General features: G+C 45.7%; 1 protein-coding gene across 1 annotated transcript; it reads right to left on the bottom strand.

The window, feature by feature from the left end:
* Positions 1–552: 552 nt before the first annotated feature.
* LOC129639155 (melanoma-associated antigen B1-like) lies at positions 553–5,890 on the bottom strand. The gene is made up of 2 exons (XM_055564098.1): positions 5,832–5,890; positions 553–2,071 (listed from the first exon to the last, which is right to left on the bottom strand). The coding sequence occupies exon 2, from the start codon at positions 2,012–2,014 to the stop codon at positions 1,004–1,006; it is 1,011 nt and encodes a 336-aa protein (XP_055420073.1). The 5' UTR covers positions 2,015–2,071; positions 5,832–5,890; the 3' UTR covers positions 553–1,003.
* Positions 5,891–18,377: the final 12,487 nt, after the last annotated feature.

The raw sequence follows: 18,377 nt of genomic DNA on the forward strand, positions 1-18,377 counted from the left end.
ACAACTTAAAAGGTTGGGAGTGTTGGTCGAACACAGTGAAATAGTTGCCTCAGACCTGACTAGGGGCTGGAGGGACTGCTAGACGTGACTTTGGAGCACACACTGGCCTTGGTAGGACTATAAACCCTGACTGCAGCTCGGGCTCTCTCGTCATCCTCTCTCAGAGCCTTTTCATAATCGGGTGGGAAGGCACTGGGGATGTTACCATTGACCTTGGCCAAAATACCAAACCTCAAAGTTTTGGTTTAAGAGAATCAAGGCTGAGAATTTATACCTCACTGCTCTCATCCCAACTCCCTCCCCAGCATCCTCCCTGCTTTTTGTCACTTGTCTTAGATCATCACACCACCTTCCTTATGGAATCACTGCTCATATACTCAAGACATCTACAGGCAGGTACAGGGACTCCTTTATCTTTGCATCACCCCCACCAGCACAGAACCTTCTGAAGAGCAGATGCTCAAGTAAAGATGGGAATAAAGGAGCCACCAAGCAAGGAATGTAGTTTCTCATTGTTTTTATCGGCATTCTTGAATAAGCTAACAACATCTAAATATATCGCCAAGGGTACTACTGAATGTTATAGAGAGAGAGACAAAGGTGAATAACATAAATCAAAACTTGACTACAGCTTACTTGATTTTCATCTGTTTTAAAACTACAACATTCTTTCACATTTCCAAGAAAATTACTATTCCAAAGCTGTGTTATCTTGTTCTGGATCCCCAAAAGATGAAGGATTTTCTGAATTACACTACACAGTACCAAAACTCTTACTCTTAGATCTGACAGACAACAACAAATCTGTGATCCATGTCATTTGTAAATTTGGATTCTGAATCTAAACAAACATTCTAGGAAATGAAACAACATTTGAAAGGTAATAGTGTAAAACAGGAACACAAAGAAGATACGTATTGACATTTCCAGCCCTACTTTAGCCTCTCACTTCTTAAAAGGTTGGCAGTATTGGTCAAAGAAAGTGAAGCTGCCGCCTGAGAACTCACTGGGCACTGGACGGATCTCTGGGTGGGACCCTGGAGCAGGCAGTGGCCCTGGCAGCACCACGAGACCTAACTAGAGATCTGCCTCGGGATCTCTTCTCTTCTCCCAAAGCTACAGCATAATGCAACGGGAAAGCACTGGGGATGGTACTCTTGATCTTGGCCAAAAACTCCAGCACCTTCATCTTTCTGGTTTCAGCGTAGGCTCTTGAGCCCCACAGGAACTCATAGCTCAGGGGATCGCTGTCGGGAATCTGATGATACACCAGGTAATTCTGCTGCACCCACTCTTCCGTGATGAGCTTCCTGGGATCCCCAAAGATTACATGCTGCTTTCCATCATAGATGCCCAGAACATTCAGGAACTCCCAGACATCAGCCTCAGAGGCGCGGTTGCCATTCAGGTAGATCACATTCAGCAGAGGCATCAGAAGCCCATTCTTCAGCACCTCACAGCTGCTGCTCAGCACCTCATCACTGATGAGGCCTATCTTGCTGACCAGGGTATAGGAGTAACCATTCGGCTTGCCTTCCTTCAATTCAAGACCAAATGACAGCTCCATGCATTTAGCTGCTCTCCTGAGGATCTCGGGGAAGCGTGTCTTGTACCTTTTGTGAAAAAGCTTCCGCATATCTAGCCTCCTAATGGGCTCTTTCATCTTACACTTATCAAGCAGGAAATTGACCAACACTCCTGCCTTCTCCGTCAGAGGATCTAGAGGAGTGGTCTTAGCAGAGGTTGAGGCCCGGGAGGAATTTTCACGTTCCTCAACTTGGCCCCTGCCACGTGCTTTAGATCTTGGGTGTGAAGCCCCTGCAACAGGAGAGCTAGTGGCTGCAGCTCCCTGAGGCTTCTGGCCTGCACCGGCAGGGGGGGAGCCCGGGGGCGTACCCCCAGAAGTAGGGGTGGGGGTGGCAGCAGCCAGAGCATTCCCGAGATCCTTGGCCTCCATGCGTGCCTGGCGGCGTTTCTCACGTCCACGGCGCTTGCTCTTCTGCCCCCGAGGCATGACTATCAGCAGGCACAGCGGGCAGGGAAGCAGGCAGGAAGTAGGTGATGCTGGAACCTGGAGAAGGGAAGATTAGTGGATGAGCTCCTTCAGCATGGAGGGAATGAGGCTGCTCTGCCCGTTTCCTTGAGAGCCCTACTCCAGGAACCGCTGGCCTCTTGTTCTTGGTCAGCCCATCCCCTGAGAACCCTGTGTAAGAAGTGAGCGCGTGCCAGCCTCAGGCCGCAGCCTGCCTGTGGCTGCCTCCAGTTGACAGAAGATCCTGGGACCGGGGCCCTTTCTGGGTCCCTTCGTTCACACACACAACTGTCACATCAGCTCTTAGTGGGGCCGGGACCCCTGCCATGTGCCGCTTGAAAGGTGACACCTCAAAGCTCCCTGGGACCCATGAGAAGGAGCCGAGTCGTGGACACAGTAGGGGTGGATGGCACTGGCAGTTCTGGGGGCCTGCTCTGTCCTGAACTCGGTTCTCCACCATTCAGGGTCCTCATCTTGTCAACACCAAGGGTTCGGGCCCCTCCCTCCTGCCTCTGGTGCTGCCTCTTCAGGTGAAGAACCTCATCTCCCTTAGAAATGACACAAAGAAATGAGGGGCCTCAGCAGAGGATCAGGCAAGACTCTAGTGTTCATTTGATTAGCTGGAAGGGGGAGCGTGCTACCTTCAGTCCTCATTCGCAGTCCCCACTTTGACTCCTGGGAGGATCTGGGGGCTCCTTTCTCTCCTGGCTTGAGGACCTTTCCTCACAGCAAGGCCAACAGCTCCCTGAGATCGAATGGGGAAAGCCAGGGTGGCCTTACCTGGCCCTACCGCCCATGGTCTCTGTGGCCAGAAGAGCTGCAGCAGGAGTTTGAGGCCCTGTAATGGGTGCTACTCATGCAAGGTCCCCAGATTTTACTCAGGGCAGAGTCTAAGATTCCTTCCTCTGCTGACCCATTAGACTAAGGTGCTCACTTCCCTGTTAGCTGTGAGTGAGGCACACTTCTGCCGGCCATGTATGCCTGGGGGCACCAAGGAGTGACAGTGCGAGGAATTCTGGGAGTTTCCCACAGTCCTCAGCATCTTCTCTGTGAGTCCTGGCAAATGTTAGAAATTCTCCCTCTGCTGACCTGAGCACGCTGAGGTTCCCAAGGTGAAAGAAAGTGTGAGCCACCTCTCGGCATCCCTGTCCCTGACCTCCCTGGGATGGCAGCAGGGGCTGGACTCTGTGGGACTTCACTGTTCTGTCATCACTGGCCCCTTTAGTCCGCACTTGGATGTGATTTATGTTCCTCCCTTAGTCCACCCTGAGTTTTCTGGCCTCAGATCAAGGCCCACATCTCCCTGAGTTCCTGGGGCTGAAAGTGAGGGGTGACATCTGGCAATCTCTGCCTGAGGTGCCCCAGGGCAGACAGGGACTGGGACTTTGCAGGCCCCCACTGCTTTGGGTAGGTGCTCATCTAAGTCATGTCTCTGGGTCCTTATCATGACTCTGTGACTCCTGGCAAGACCAGGAAATCTCTGTCTCGACTTGAGATCTCTCCCCTCCTACTAAGGCCCCCATCTCCCTGAGACCCACTAGAAAGCAGTGACATTTTCCCAATCTCTAGCTACAGCTGTGTGTGGACTCCTGATGCGGACAGTCAGGAAGAGATTCTGCACTGCCCTCTGTTGTCGAGGTGTAGCTGGATGGTCCCTCAATTCTTAGGTCCTCTTCTGGGCTCCTGGTACTAGCTGCAAATGCTCCAGTGGCGGACCTGAACCCATACCCCCATCATCGAGGTTCCTCACCTCCCTGCGAGGCTCTGGGCAGAAGCAAGTGGGGGTCCTCTGGTCCCCATGCCTGGGTCTCCCAGGTCTGAGAGGAGTGATGCGACTATGTGGTTCACTTCCTTCTGGGTGGGGTTCTGGCATGTTCATTCAGTGTTACCACTGTCACTCCCTTTAGGAACCGGTCTTCCTCCCTATGTTGAATGAGGCCTCACCCATCAGAGTCAAACCTGAATGTCCCTGATACCATCCTTGGAGAAAATGAGAGGGCATCTCTGCCTGAGAGCTCTAACCCGGCTTCCCAGGGTGACGGCAGAGGTGGCACTCTGTGTGGGCTCCTCTGTTCTGGGGGAGTCAGTTGTCTCCTTCCTCACATAGAATTGGTGCTTCAACATCTCTCATGGCCTAGGACTCCTCGTTTTCTCCTAACCTGGGCAGGCAGACCTGAAACCAGGCCCTCATCTCCCTCGGACCCCACAGGCAAAATCAGGGGCACCAGAACTGGCCAACTCTTCCCTGGGACCCCCAGGGCTGACAGCTGAGGCGCCATCAGATGTGGCTGTCTCTACCGTGTATGGATCTTCCCCTCGACTCTGCATCCTTCCTGGGACTCTGCCTTCTGCAGACCTGAGCCCAAGACCCTGTGAAAGGTCTTCACCTTTCCCAAGAGGACCCAAGCTGACAGAGTGAGCCACATTCCGCCAAAAATGATTTGGGGCTATGCTGCTAACCACAAGGGCAGCACTCTCGACCCCCACCCCCTGCCCCAGTTCTGGAGTCAGGGGCTCCCTCAGTCCTCACTCAGGATTCTGGCCTCCAGTTTGGGTAGGGTTTGGGGTCTTCCCTCTGCTGACCCGAGTCTGCATGCCCCAGAGCAAAGCTCTCACCTCCCTGAGTGGCTAGAGGAGATGCTGGGGGCTCCATATCCAGCTACCTTGTTTGGGGATGCCCAGACCTGAGAGCAGGGCTGCTCCTTAGTGCAGCAATCTGCTTGGATGCCAGGCCTGCTGACTAGCACTGAAGGTCCCAGCTTCACTCCTTCTAAGGCTGAGACTCCTCCCTATGCCTCATGGGGTTACCTTATCTATCATTCTATGTCTTTATTTATTTACCTTTCACACCCATTGCTTTTTATTATGTAACTGGTAGTTACATCTTAACCTTTCTCACCTCTTTCTCTTCTCCCCCACACCCCTAAACCTAACCCCCATCAACCACCTGTTTTTTCTCTCTTGCTTCTATAATTGTTTCTGTTTTTCAGATTCCTCACAGAAGTGAAATCATATAGTATTTCATTTTCTCTGACTCATTTCACTTAACATACATAATACCCTCTAGGTCCATATCCTTTTATATAAAGGCCTTTCTCTACCTGAACGCCCCTTATACCCAAACCCCGCCAGCCCCCGCACACCATGCAAAAATGACGGGTTCTCTCAGCCTGAATTACACTATGGTAATTTGGACCCCTATGGTAGGGGTCCAAACCTTCTTATTCTAATGATCTAATGATCAGATCTAATGATCTGAGCGGGAGGGGATGTAATAATAACAGAAATAAAGTAAACAATGTAATGAGCTTGAAGCATCCTGAAACCATCCCTTTAGCCTACCCACCCTACCCTCATGCCACCCCACCCTCCTTTATCCACCGCATCACACCCCATCCCACACTGCACCCCACCCCATGCAAAAATTGTCTTCCAAGAAACCGATCCCCCAGTGCCAAAAAGATTGGGGGCCACTACTGTGTGGCACTGCAGCATTGGTTGCAGGAATGACTTCTGTGCAGCCACCACTTTCGAAGGAGATATCCCTGTGAGCGCTGAAAGCCCCATCTTTTCACCTGTTGAGGGCAAATACCACTTCCAACGCATAAAGAATCCATCCTCTTTCAACAAAGCAGCCCGAGCCGCCACCGACCCTCCACGTGGCAACAAGATGGCTCCTCGGCCCGCAACTCGGGACAGGGCATGTTACACTGTAGATTGCAGGGGTGGGATGCGGTTGGGTCACTTTTCTTACAGGGAGGGGTTGGGAAATTCACTTCAGCTACATTCAGGTCCTCACCTTGGCTCCGGACGAGTCCAGTACACAATCTCCGCTGAACAGACGCTGCAGCTACCAGTCGCTCTCCTCGCCTCGAAAGCGGAAAAGAGGAGTCCTGCATACGTTCGTACGTGGGGTCTCCTAGGGGCGGGGCAGGGGCAGGGGGCAGGGGCGGGGTGCTACAGAAACCCGGTAGCTCAATATTCATCCGTCCCTGGGTCCTCCTTGTGCAGTGTTATCAGAGCCCAGGACACCTCCTTCTACGAACTCGAGTTCTCCAGCTCCCAAACGAAGCCCTCGCCTTCCCAAGTCCCTAGTGTTGGGAGTCAGGGTGCTGCTCTGAGCATCTCTGCTTGTCAGGAGGGGGCGCCACTCAGTGAGCCTCCCTCGTAGGGGGAGAGACCCTCTCACTAGCACTGATGGTCCTCACCTTAAGTCCGGTTATGGTCAAGATGCCCCCCTCTGCAGATCTGGGGTCCGATTCTGCTAGAGGAGGCCCTGTCCTCCCTAAGATCACACAGGTTGAATGAGGGGACCACTCAGAAGTAGCTCTTCTGGGTCTCTCAGGGCTAAGAATTTACAGAAATGTGTTTGGCTCCCTTTCCAGGGGTCCTGTCTAACACTCAGCATCGCATGTGAGGTCCTCCTTGGGTTCAGGTCCGTCCCTCTGCGAAACAGGATGATCCTATTAGACAAAGGCCTCACCTCGCTGAGACTTTCCAGACTGAAATCAACCTGACATCTGTGCCCAGCGCTTCCTGGGGACCACAGCATCAGTGATTTTCCAGGGCCTCCTTTTATAGTGTGTGCTACCATGAGTTCACTTTCAGGTCCTCACATTGACTCAAGACGAATCCTGTAACTCCACTCTCTGGTTTATGAAGCTGCTTGTCCTACGTCAAGGTCCTAGTCTCCTGAGAATTCCAAGTGGGAAGTCAGGGTGATCCTCATGTGATCGTAGTCCATCAGGGCCTCTGAGAACAGACAGTGGGGATGCAACTCTAGTCCTTTCGGATTCCTTTTGCTCAACATACTACATCTACTACAACCTGGGTCTCTGCCTTCTACTCATCTAACATTCCACTTCTTAGTCTTTGGATGACCACTATATTCAGTGATGATTGTCTCCTCAGCCCTCCTACATGGAGGTTCCCATATCAGCATCTGTCACTTGACTAAAGGCTTCTTGGGAAATGCATATTCCTACAGACATTGAACAGTTAACCTCTAGCAAATTTGGAGAAAACAGGTCTTGGTCCCAAAAGTAATCTAAGATTAGGAACATGCAGTAGAAATCAAGGAACTCGGGAAAGATGTTATGCTGTCAGAGAAAAGGAGCTGATATATTCCTTCTCTTCAGCCAGATTAGGGTGTCTGCTTATTTGCTCAGTCATATCTGACACTTCACAACACCATGGACTGCAGCCTGCCAGGCTCCTGTGTCCATGGGGATTCCCCAGGCAAGAATACTGGAGTGGGTTGCCCTCCTCCAGGGGATCTCCCCAACCCAGTGATTGAACTCAGGTCTCCCGCATTGCAGGCAGATTTTTTACCATCTGAGCCACCAGATTTAGGGTAGTTTAAAAATCTTTACTTTCAGTACCCTCCTGCTGTTGGTTGAGTGGTTAAGACTCTGTGCTCCCAATGCAGGGGGCCTGGGTTCAATCCCTGGTCAGGTAATTGGATCCCACATGTCACAACCAAGAGTTCATGTGCCACAACTAAAAATCTCACATGCCACAACTAAAGAGCCTGCAGACATGGCAGCTAATTCCAAAGCAATTGTTCAGGGTAGTTTTCCATTCCAGGCTTAAGTCTCTCAACTTTGAGACCCGCCATCTGAGGGTCTGACCCCTATTCAGTGTTTCCACAGCCTCCCTGGTGGGCTCGCCCTGTAGCCTAACTTAAAACTACCTTCCACTGCCGGACTTTTATTGTCCTAAAGTCTCCAAGTGCCTTGCCTCAGTGTATTCACACTAGACTTTTCATGAGGAAGCCCTCAATCCCCTCACCTCCTTACACCTCATTTTTATTGGGCCCCTAGATCTCAGTTCACCAGCTACTTTATATGAATGCTGCTCTTAGACTCTAGAATTTATGGGGTTGAGTTTATATTTCTTAGCATCCCCAAAACCACCCAGAAGCCTTCCAAAGAGCAGATGCTAAATTGATATCTGAACAATTACAGTGCAAGTGTGCAAGAAAACAATTTACTGGGATTTCATTTCCCCACATTCTGAAATAAATGAAGCCAATCCAGGTAAATAAACTTCAATATTACAAAGAAAGACTACAACAAAACAAGAAGTGAATACCTCTTATGATTTTTTTCTGTATCTGATAATCACACAGACTTCACTGTGGAAAAATTTCCATTTTCACAAAAGAATCCATATTGCAATATCATGTTATCTTGTTCCGAATGACAAGAAATGATTCAAGGATTTCAGTCTGTGCTATGTAATACGAAATTTCTGATTTTTCAACTTGATAATCTGTAGTACATGTGGGAGCTGTGCCATTAGTACGCTTGGACTCTGGAGCTAAACACAACTTTAATTAAAGGGAACAACATTTAAAAACAGAGAAAAGAAAAACCTCAAATTTGTGAATATTGTATAGGAACACAAATACCTTATATGCTAAATTTCCATGAGCCCCACCATGGCCCTCCGCTAGTGGGAAGACTGCCTGCTTTCTTGAAATGCAATGTGAAGTATCTGCTCAGACTTCACTAGGGGTGGGAGGAAACTTGGACATGCTCCAGAAAGTGCACTGGCCCTGGCACCATAGGAGCCCTGGCTGCAGCTCTGGCTCTGGCTCTCTCTTCTTCAGCTCTCAAAGCCTCCTCATACCAGAATGGGAAGGCACTGGACTTGGTATCATCGACATTAGCCCCAAACTCCCACATTCTTTTATATATCTATATCTATCATGGAAGCACTTCATATTACTTTACAAAATTGTACTCATTCCTTTTTATAGCTTCGTAGTCCTCCACTCTGTGGATATATCATGTTCCCTCAAATAACATGGGCATAGGCATTTTCGTATTTTCATGTGTTCGTGGATGTCTCTTCAGAGTTAATTTCTGAAAACACTGAATTACTGGCTCAAATGTAAAAGCACATTTAATTTTCTGGCATTACCAAACTGTATTTACGCTCTAATCTCATTCTTTGACATGTAGCTCTCAAAGAATGAGATCAGTATATTCTCTAACACTATATACAAAAGTAAACCGAAAAGGGATTAAAGACCTAGCTATAAGAGTGGAAACCATAAAACTTTTGAAGATAATATGAGCAGAACACCCTTTGATATAAATCATAGCAATAGTTTTTTGGATCTGTCTCCTAAAGCTAGGAAAATAAAAGCAAATTAAAGTTAAAAGCTTTTGGACAGCAAAGGAAACCATCAACAATATGAAAAGTCAACCTACTGTACGGGAGAAAATATTTGCCAAAGATATAACCAATAAGGGGTTAATATCCAAAATATATAAACAGTTGATATAACAGGTTAAAAAAAATCAAGAAAAAGATGGGCAGAAGACTTAAATACACATTTTTCTAAAGAAGACAAACAGCTGGTAAGAGGCACATGAAAAGATGTTCAACATCGTTAATTGTCAAATGAATGCAAATGTAAACCACAATGAGGTATTATCTTATGCCTATCAGAAGGGCTCTAAGCCAAAAGGAACAGAAGTAACAAATGTTGGTGAGCATGTGGACATGATTTGTACACTGTTGTTGGGAATGTCAATTGGTGCAGCCACCATGGATAACAGTAAGGAGGGTCCTCAAAATCTAAAACCAGAACTAACACATGACCCAGCATTCGCACTCCCGGGTGTATATCTGAAAAAAAAAAAAAATAATAACCCACTAATTTGGATGGTCTCCGTAAGGTACCTGATGCTTTTCTGAGTCTAAGGGTTTCCACTACTTGTCTCCCCTTCCCTTCCAGCCTAATCTACTCTCTGCCAGTGACCCCACCCCAGTCCAACCTTCCTGTTTATTAAGAAGGCACCTGTGACTGGCAGAGCCAGTATGAGATGAAGAGATAGTACTTCCCAGCCACAAGATAATCAGGAGTTTTGGCTGGACCTTTGAGCACACACTGAGACAGTGAGGAGTCAGACAAAATGCACAGACTGTGGCCCTGAAATTGATTAATAAGGAACTTAGTGAGGTGGCCAGGGACCCTCCAGCACAATATTCTACAGGTCCAGTTGGGGATGATACATTTCATTGGCAAACCACAATTATGAAAAAGAGTGGCAGACCCTGTTGAGGCAGTGTATTCTCTCTTACAATTCATTTCCCTAAAAATTACCTGTTCACACTACCTAAGGGTGCTTTTGCAACAGAATTTGTCATCCAGACATGAACACTAATGGCAACACTCAGTTCACTACTCTAAGATCACTGTGGTCTCTTGCTTTCATGATTTCTGAATTTCCGGTATCCATTTATTCACTGCTACATGATCAGAACCCAGATGATAGCCTCCCCAGTGCCAGAGGTTGCATAGATCTATAAAACAGAAATAAGTAGAAAAGAATTTTTCAGAAATGTACTCAGAAGTATGCCATGTGATGTTACCTTAAAGTCAGAATAACCTGCATTAAAGCTTGAATAAACTGTCAGTTCAGTTCAGCTGCTAAGTCATGTCCAACTCTTTGCGACCCCATGAATTGTAGCATGCCAGGCCTCCCTGTCCATCACCAACTCCTGCAGTTCACTCAAACTCACATCCATCGAGTCGGTGATGCCATCCAGCCATCTCATCCTCTGTCCTCTCCTTCTCCTCCTGCCCCCAATCCCTCCCAGCATCAGAGTTTTTTCCAATGAGTCAACTCTTCGCATGAGGTGGCCAAAGTATTGGAGTTTCAGCTTTAGCATCACTCCTTCCAAAGAAATCCCAGGGCTGATCTCCTTCAGAATGGACTGGTTGGATCTCCTTGCAGTCCAAGGGACTCTCAAGAGTCTTCTCCAACAACACAGTTCAAAAGCATCAATTCTTCAGTGCTCAACTTACTTTATTGCTGCTAAAAATGAAAAAAATAATCCACTAATTTGAAAAGATCCACAAAAACATGTGTAATATCATATATGAAATGAGTTGCCAGTCCAGGTTCAATGCACGATACTGGATGCTTGGGGCTGGTGCACTGGGACAACCCAGAGAGATGGTGTGGGGAGGGAGGAGGGAGGAGGGTTCAGGATGGGGAGCACATGTATACTTGTGGCAGATTCGTTTTGATGTTTGACAAAACTAATACAGTGTTTCAGGTTTAAAAATAAAATAAAATTAAAAAAAAAAAAGAAAAGAAAAGATCCACACATACACAATGGAATATTACTCAGTCATAAAAAAGAATGAACTTTTGCCATTTTCAAGAACATGGATTGATTGGAAGGCATTATGTTAACTGAAATATTTGAGAGAGAGGAAGACAAATGCTGTATAATACCATTTATATGGAGAGTTAAAAAATAAAACCGACTAGGGAGATGAAGCAGACGGACAGATACAGAGAACAAGCTAGTAGTGTTTACCAGGGGAGAGCAGCAAGGGGGAGGGTAAGGGCAGGGATAGAAGATTAAGAGGTGCAAACTCATATGTATAAAATAGATAAGCTATAAGGATATATTGCAAAACAAAGGGGATATAGCCAAAATTGTATAACAACTATAAATGGAACATAACATTTACAAATTGTGAATCACTTTGTTGTGTCCCTGAAACATAGAATATTGTACATCAGCTATGAAAATAAACTGAAAGTGCTAGTTGCTCAGTCTTGTTCAACTCTTTTTGACCCTAAGGACGGTAGCCCGCCAGGCTCCTCTATCGATGGAGTTCTCCAAGTAAGAATTACCCACTGGAGTGGGTAACCATTCCCTTCAACAGGGGATCTTCCTGACTAAGTGATCAAACCCAGGTCTCCTACATTGCAGGCAGATTCTTTGCCATCTGAGCCACCAGGGAAGCCCACAACAACTATAGCTCGCTTTAAAAACATATATATTCTCTCAGGAACTTTCACATATACAATACAATATTATTAACTATGTGCTTCCCTGGTGGCTCAGTGGTAAACAATCTGCCTGTTGATGCAGGAGATGTGGGTTCAATTCCTGGGTTGGGAAGAGGCCCTGGAGGAGGACACGGCAACCCAATCCAGTATTCTTGCATGGAAAATTCCCTAGACAGAGGAGGCTGACAAGCTACAATCCATGGGGTTGCAGAGAGTAGGAAACCACTTGGCGACTTAACAACAGCAATGATTAACTACAGTCACGATGCTGTACATTATATCCCTGCTGCTGTTGCTGCTGCTACGTCGCTTCAGTCGTGTCTGACTCTGTGTGACCCCATAGACGGCAGCCCACCAGGCTCCCCCGTCCCTGGGATTCTCCAGGAAAGAACACTAGGGCTTATTATTTTGTAAGTGAAAGTTGTGAATGTTTATGCCATTTGGTCATTTACACCCATTTCACCCATCCTCCAACCCCTTCTTGTGGCAACCGCCAATCTGCAACATGATGGACCTAGAGATCATCATTCTGACTGAAGTGACTCAGACAGAGAAGGAGAAATATTATATGACGTATCTTAGATGTATAATTTAAGAAGAGATGATACAAATGAATTGAACTACAAAATAGAAAGACTTACAGTTTCAGAGAACAAATTTATGGTTGCCGCTGGGGAAGGATGTGGGACAGAGATAGGGGATTTCCGATGGACATGTACACACTGCTATATTTAAAATGGATAAGCAACAAGGATGTACCGTGTAACACAGGGAACTCTGCTTAGTATTATGTGGCAGTATTGATGGAGGTTTGGGGGAGAGTGGATACGTGTATATGTATGGCTGAGTCCCTTCACTGTTCACCTGAAAACTGTCACAATATTGTTAATTTGCTATACCCCAACACAAAATAAAAAAGCTAAAATTTTACAAACACTGTGCCTGCAGTGCAAGGGCTGTGAGTTCAAACCCTGGTTGGCGATTTAAGATCCCATGTGCCACATAGCAAACCAATCAACAAAATATCATCACAGAAAAAAGTGATGGGGATCCATGAAAGAAATAATTGATAAGCTAGATTTCATTCCCTTAAACTTCTGCTCTATAAAAATACACCAAGAGAACAAGAAGATGAGCCATAGTCTGGGAGAAAATATTTGCAAAAGACATATCTGATAAAGGCTTTAATCTAAAATATACAAAGAACTCTTAATATTAATAAGAAGAAAACATGTAATAAAAAAATGGACAAAAGAGAGGAATAGATACCTCGCCCAGGAAGATACAGAGATGGCAAACAAGCATATGGAAAGATGCTCCACATCATATATCATTAGGGAACTGCAAATAAAAAAAACAAGCAGCTACCACGACATCCCTTTCAGAATGGCCAGATTTCAAAGGACTGACAACGCCAAATGCTGGTAAGGACGTGAATCGACAAGAACTCTCATTCCTCGGTGGTGGTGGTGACGCAAAAGGGTAGAGCGACTTTGGAAGACAATTTGCAAGTTTCTTAGTAAACTATACATATTCAACACTGCTGGTAGGAATATAAATTGGTACAGCCAATTTGCAGGGAAAACAGTGTAGCAGTTCCTCAAAAAACCAAAAATAACTCATAATACTTTCCACATTCCACTCCTATCCAAAGGAACTGAAATCAGGACCTCAAAGAGAGCTCTGCACTCCCATGTTCATTGCAGCACTACTCACAATGGCCAAGAAAGGGAAGCAGCCTAGGTGTCTAGTGACAGATGAATGGATTAAAAAAAGATGCAAAATATACATATAATGGAATACCATTCAGCCTTAAAAAGAAGCTAACCTCTCCAGTTATGACAGCGTGCATAAACCTAGAGGACCTTCTGCTACAGTGAAATAAGCCAGACACACAAGGACAAATACTGCATGTCATTTATATGAATAATCTAAAATGGTCAAAGTCACAAAAACAGAGTAGAGTGGTGGTAGCCATGGTCTATGGGAGGGTGAATGAGAAGGAATTGTAGACTTAAAAAACATTCACAGTGTATGCATGAAACAGGGTGCTCATGGCTGGTGCACTGGGATGAGCCTGAGAGACGGGATGGGGAGGGAGGTGGGAGGGGGGTCAGGAAAGGGAACAATGTACACTCATGGCTGATTCATGTCAATGTATGGCAAAAGCCACTATAATATTGTAAAGTAATTAGCCTCCAATTAAAATAAATAAATTAAAAAAAAAAACAAAAAAACATTCATGGCCTAAAAGCTGACAGGTATGTTCTCTTTGGTAAAAACGTTTAGGACTTCAAGCCAGGAGGCAGCGTCTCGAATAACCCTTAGAGAACTGCTCCAAAGAAGGGAGGGGAGGAGCCAGGTTACATAGAAGTTTGGCAACAAAGGGCAGGTAGTCTGAATATCAAAAGATTATGATAAATGAAGGAAAACCAGATAACCCTGGTTAAGGAATTTAGCCCTTTTCCATATATGGAAAGATGCAAGAATCGGGGCTCACTGAAATCATTCCTTTGATATGAACTTCACATATCTGGGGCCCGTATCCTGTATTTTTACATCCTGTGTTCCCTCAGGGTTCACCATCCGTGGTGGCTGCAACTGTCGATAACTGACAGTGTTTATTCACTGATACAGCAGGCAGTATTCCAATTTTCAGTATTAATCAAAAGTTACAAAGTTTAATTATACAAAATGAATAAGTTCTAGGGATCTACTATATAATATACAGCTTGTAGCTAAAAATACTATATTGTACACTCTCTAAGACGTCAAATCTTATGGCAAGTGTTCTTATCCCAGACACAAAACATAAAGGGTGAGAAGGCATCTGTCAAAATGGCCATCATCAAAAAGTCTATAAACAATAAATGCTGGAGAGGGTGTGGAGAAAAGGGAACTCTCTTGCATTGTTGTTGGTGGGACTGTAAATTGATACAGCCTCTATGGAGAAGAGTATGAAGTTTACCTAAAAATTAGGACTAAAACTACCACGTGACCCAACCATCCCACTACTGGGCATAAACCCTTAGGAAACCATAACTGAATAAGACACATGTACTCCAATGTTCATTGCAGCACTATTTACAACAGATAGGACAGAGAAGCAACCTAGATGTCCATTGCCGAATGGATAAAGCAGCTCTGGTTCATGTATACAATGAAATACTACTCAGCCATAAAAAAGACCGTATTTGAGTGAGTTCCAATGTAGTGGGTGAACCTAGGGCCTATTATACAGAGTGAAGAAAGTCAGAAAGAGAAATATAAACATCGTATCCTGACACATATACATGGAATCTAGGAGACAGCATTGATGAATGTATTTGCAGGGCAGGATGGAGATGCAGACGTAGAGGACAGACTTGGTGACACAGGGGTGGACGAGAGGGAGGGACAAACCGAGAGTAATACTGAAACATACACATTACCATATGGAACATCGACAGCCAATGGGGATTTGCTGTGTGATGCAGGGAGCTCAAAATGGTGCTCTGTGATAACCTAGACGGGTGGGGAGGAGTGGGAGGTGGGGGGATGTTCAAGGGGGAGGGGACATATGTATACCTATGGCCGACTCATGTTTATGTATGGCAGAAACCAACACGATATTGTAAAGCAACTAAACTCCAATAAAAAATAATCTTAAAAAAGGATGAGAGGGAAATTTTGGAGGTAATGGATATGTTTATGGCATAAACTGTGGTGGTCATTTCACAGGAGTAGACTTATCTCCAAACTCATCAATAAATAAATCAGAAAAATACTGGTTAGCAAGGGAAACTAGCATATTCCAGTTAAAAGTATGCCACTGAAGGTCACCATGAGGTAGACATCCTCAGTGAATGTAACAGAAAGCTCCAAAATGTTTTAAGGGCCCCGAACTTACCTATCTCTAACTTGTCCTTTTTCATAAACCACTCTTACTTTCATTTATTTAACCACCCACAAGTATCTATTCCTTCCTTATTGTTTGCCAAATTACAGTCAAGATAACTTGATTTCAATTATTCTTATATTTTTAGTGGCGTGGGCTCTGGCACCCCCACCCTGAGGGCAGAGTGCGCCAGTCCAGCGGCTTCAAGGCATCATCTCACCTCAGGGGAGTGTCACCCAGATTTCTGGGAAACTCCACAGACAGAAGACAACATGAATAAACCATCTAATCTGCACAGGGTTTCCCTGTACTGGAATAAGGGCACAGGACACATTCCATGCCAGCTTCACATGATGTCTCTCTGATTTACTCACAATCCCAAAGCACAGGGAGATTCAGAAAATATTGCAGGTTTGGGTCTCAACCCCCAAAGGAAATTCCATATCACAATTGAGTCATACGAATTTTTGGGTTTCCCAGTGCTTTCATAAAATTTATGTTTATACTGTACTATAGGTTATTAAGTGGGCAATAGCATTATGCCTCAGAACAATATAGATATCTTAAATAGAAACACCTCTTTGCTAAAAGAAAGAAGATGCTAACCATTATGTGAGCCTTCACTGAGTCCATCATTTTTGCTGCTGAGGGTGTGAACATTGCAAGAGGTATCAAAACGTGACACACAGACATGAAGTGAGCAAAGGTGATGGAAACATGGAGCCGAAAGACTTGCTGGAAGCAAGGTTGACTGACACACTTTTAATTTGGTAAAGAAAAAGAATAAACAAAAGAAAAGCAGTACCTGTGAAATACAATAAAGCAACGTGCAACAGAGTGAAGTGTGCCTGTGACTGTTAAAGGCAGTTTCCCATCCCAGGCTTTGTCTTTAAACTATGCGGCCCACCATGTGAGAACCTGGTCCCTGGTCACGATTACCACAGCCTCATCCAGCCCACCATGCACTCAACTTATAATTACTTCCCACCGAAAGACTTACACTTTCCCGAGGCCCACCACTACCTTGCATCAGGGAATTCACATTTGACTGCTGTCATGTCACCATTTCCTTTACATGACAGCTGCTTCTCGACTCTATAATTTTATGGTCAGTGCCTAGATCTTTTTTCTCAGCTCTCCAAGTACTAGCATGGAGTCTTCTATGAGCAGAGGCTCAATTACTGTTTAGGGAATAAATGAGCCTGTGAGCATGAGGATGAATTTCTTAGAATTTAATTTTACATTTTTGAATTAACGAAGCATACATGGTCACTTATAATTCTGTAAAACACAGACTACAAAAGATGAGGAAACAAAATACCATCCATCTTACTTTCCCTCTATTTCTGAACCCCACGTATTGCACTGCTTAATTTTTTCATATTGTCAAGGAAATAACATATTTTAATGCCTTGTTATCTTGCACCAGCTGACTAAATAAAATGGAAGCTTTCCCATTTGTTTTACACAACAGAAAAACTCTTATCCTTAAGACCGATAAACAACAATAAGTCTGACTGATGTCATTCGTACACTTAGAATATAAGCTTTCATTGAGGAGCAACCTTTGAAAAGTAGCAAGAACATAAAAACACAGATTTATCTCTAAATTCCTCATACAGAACACAAACCCCAAGGAATCATACACTGTGCACCCTCTGGGATGCCCAGTTCTATACTACTTATAGAACACTGAATGCTATCTTCAGCCACAAAGTACAGAATTTGGCTCAGCTTCATTAGGTGTGGGAAGAACTGCTGGAGGAACACTGGGATATGTGCTGGCTTGGACCCTCTCTTCCTCACCTCTCAAAGCTGTGATACCCAGGATCTCTGATAGCTGACAGAAGGGGTGGGGTTGGGGGAGGGGGAAGAAGTCTGGCGGGGTGTTCTACAGTCCTCATTCAGAGTCCCAATCTTCATATCTCTCAGAGTCTGACACTCCTCCCTTTCCCCAACTATGTCCACAAGCCTCCAAAGTTTCACCTCTTAGAGTTCGGCAGGGGAGAAGTCCGGGAATTGAGTGCATGGGTGCCGCTTTGTGTCGCCATCTTTACTGCCCCATGCCTCGTTCGCACTCGGCGCTCTCCCGGTGACTGGAGTTAGGGCCTAGGTTTCCTTCATTTACAGAATCAAGTAATCGCTTATCTTACAGAATGTCTTAGATCACGATGTACCGAAGAAATCGGCCTAAGAGAGTTGTAGGAACCTTCCCCTGCCGATCACAGAGATGAGACTTTGGGAGTTATCTTTGTTACCGGACGGGGTAATGGTCCCTTGAGTCCACATTCAGGTCCTCACCTTGCTTTCAGATCAGTCCTGGGAATCCACTCTTAGCCACACGAACGCGCTGAACATCAGTCCAAGCTCTTCGCCACCAGCACGGAAGTTTTGCAGAGACACTTTCGGCTATGGCTGCCCTGTGCACAATCTCTGAGGGATGATGGAAGGGGCGGGGCTGTGTGGGGACCCCGTCGTTCAGTGTTCAGCGGTCCCTGGGTCACCGCTTAGGGTCCTCACCATGCCGTCTGTCAGAGCCCGGAACCATTTGCACTACGAACTTGAGTCCTGCCCCCAAACGAAGCCCTCACCTCTCCGAGTCCCTAGTGGGGAATCAGGGCACTTCTCTGTGCATCTCTCC

This window comes from Bubalus kerabau, chromosome X (genome assembly GCF_029407905.1).
Source record: "Bubalus kerabau isolate K-KA32 ecotype Philippines breed swamp buffalo chromosome X, PCC_UOA_SB_1v2, whole genome shotgun sequence".
Taxonomy (NCBI): domain Eukaryota; kingdom Metazoa; phylum Chordata; class Mammalia; order Artiodactyla; family Bovidae; genus Bubalus; species Bubalus kerabau.

Coding starts and splice junctions, on each gene's coding strand:
- LOC129639155 (XM_055564098.1), bottom strand. CDS start 2,014: ATGCCTCGGGGGCAGAAGAGCAAGCGCCGTGGACGTGAGAAACGCCGC.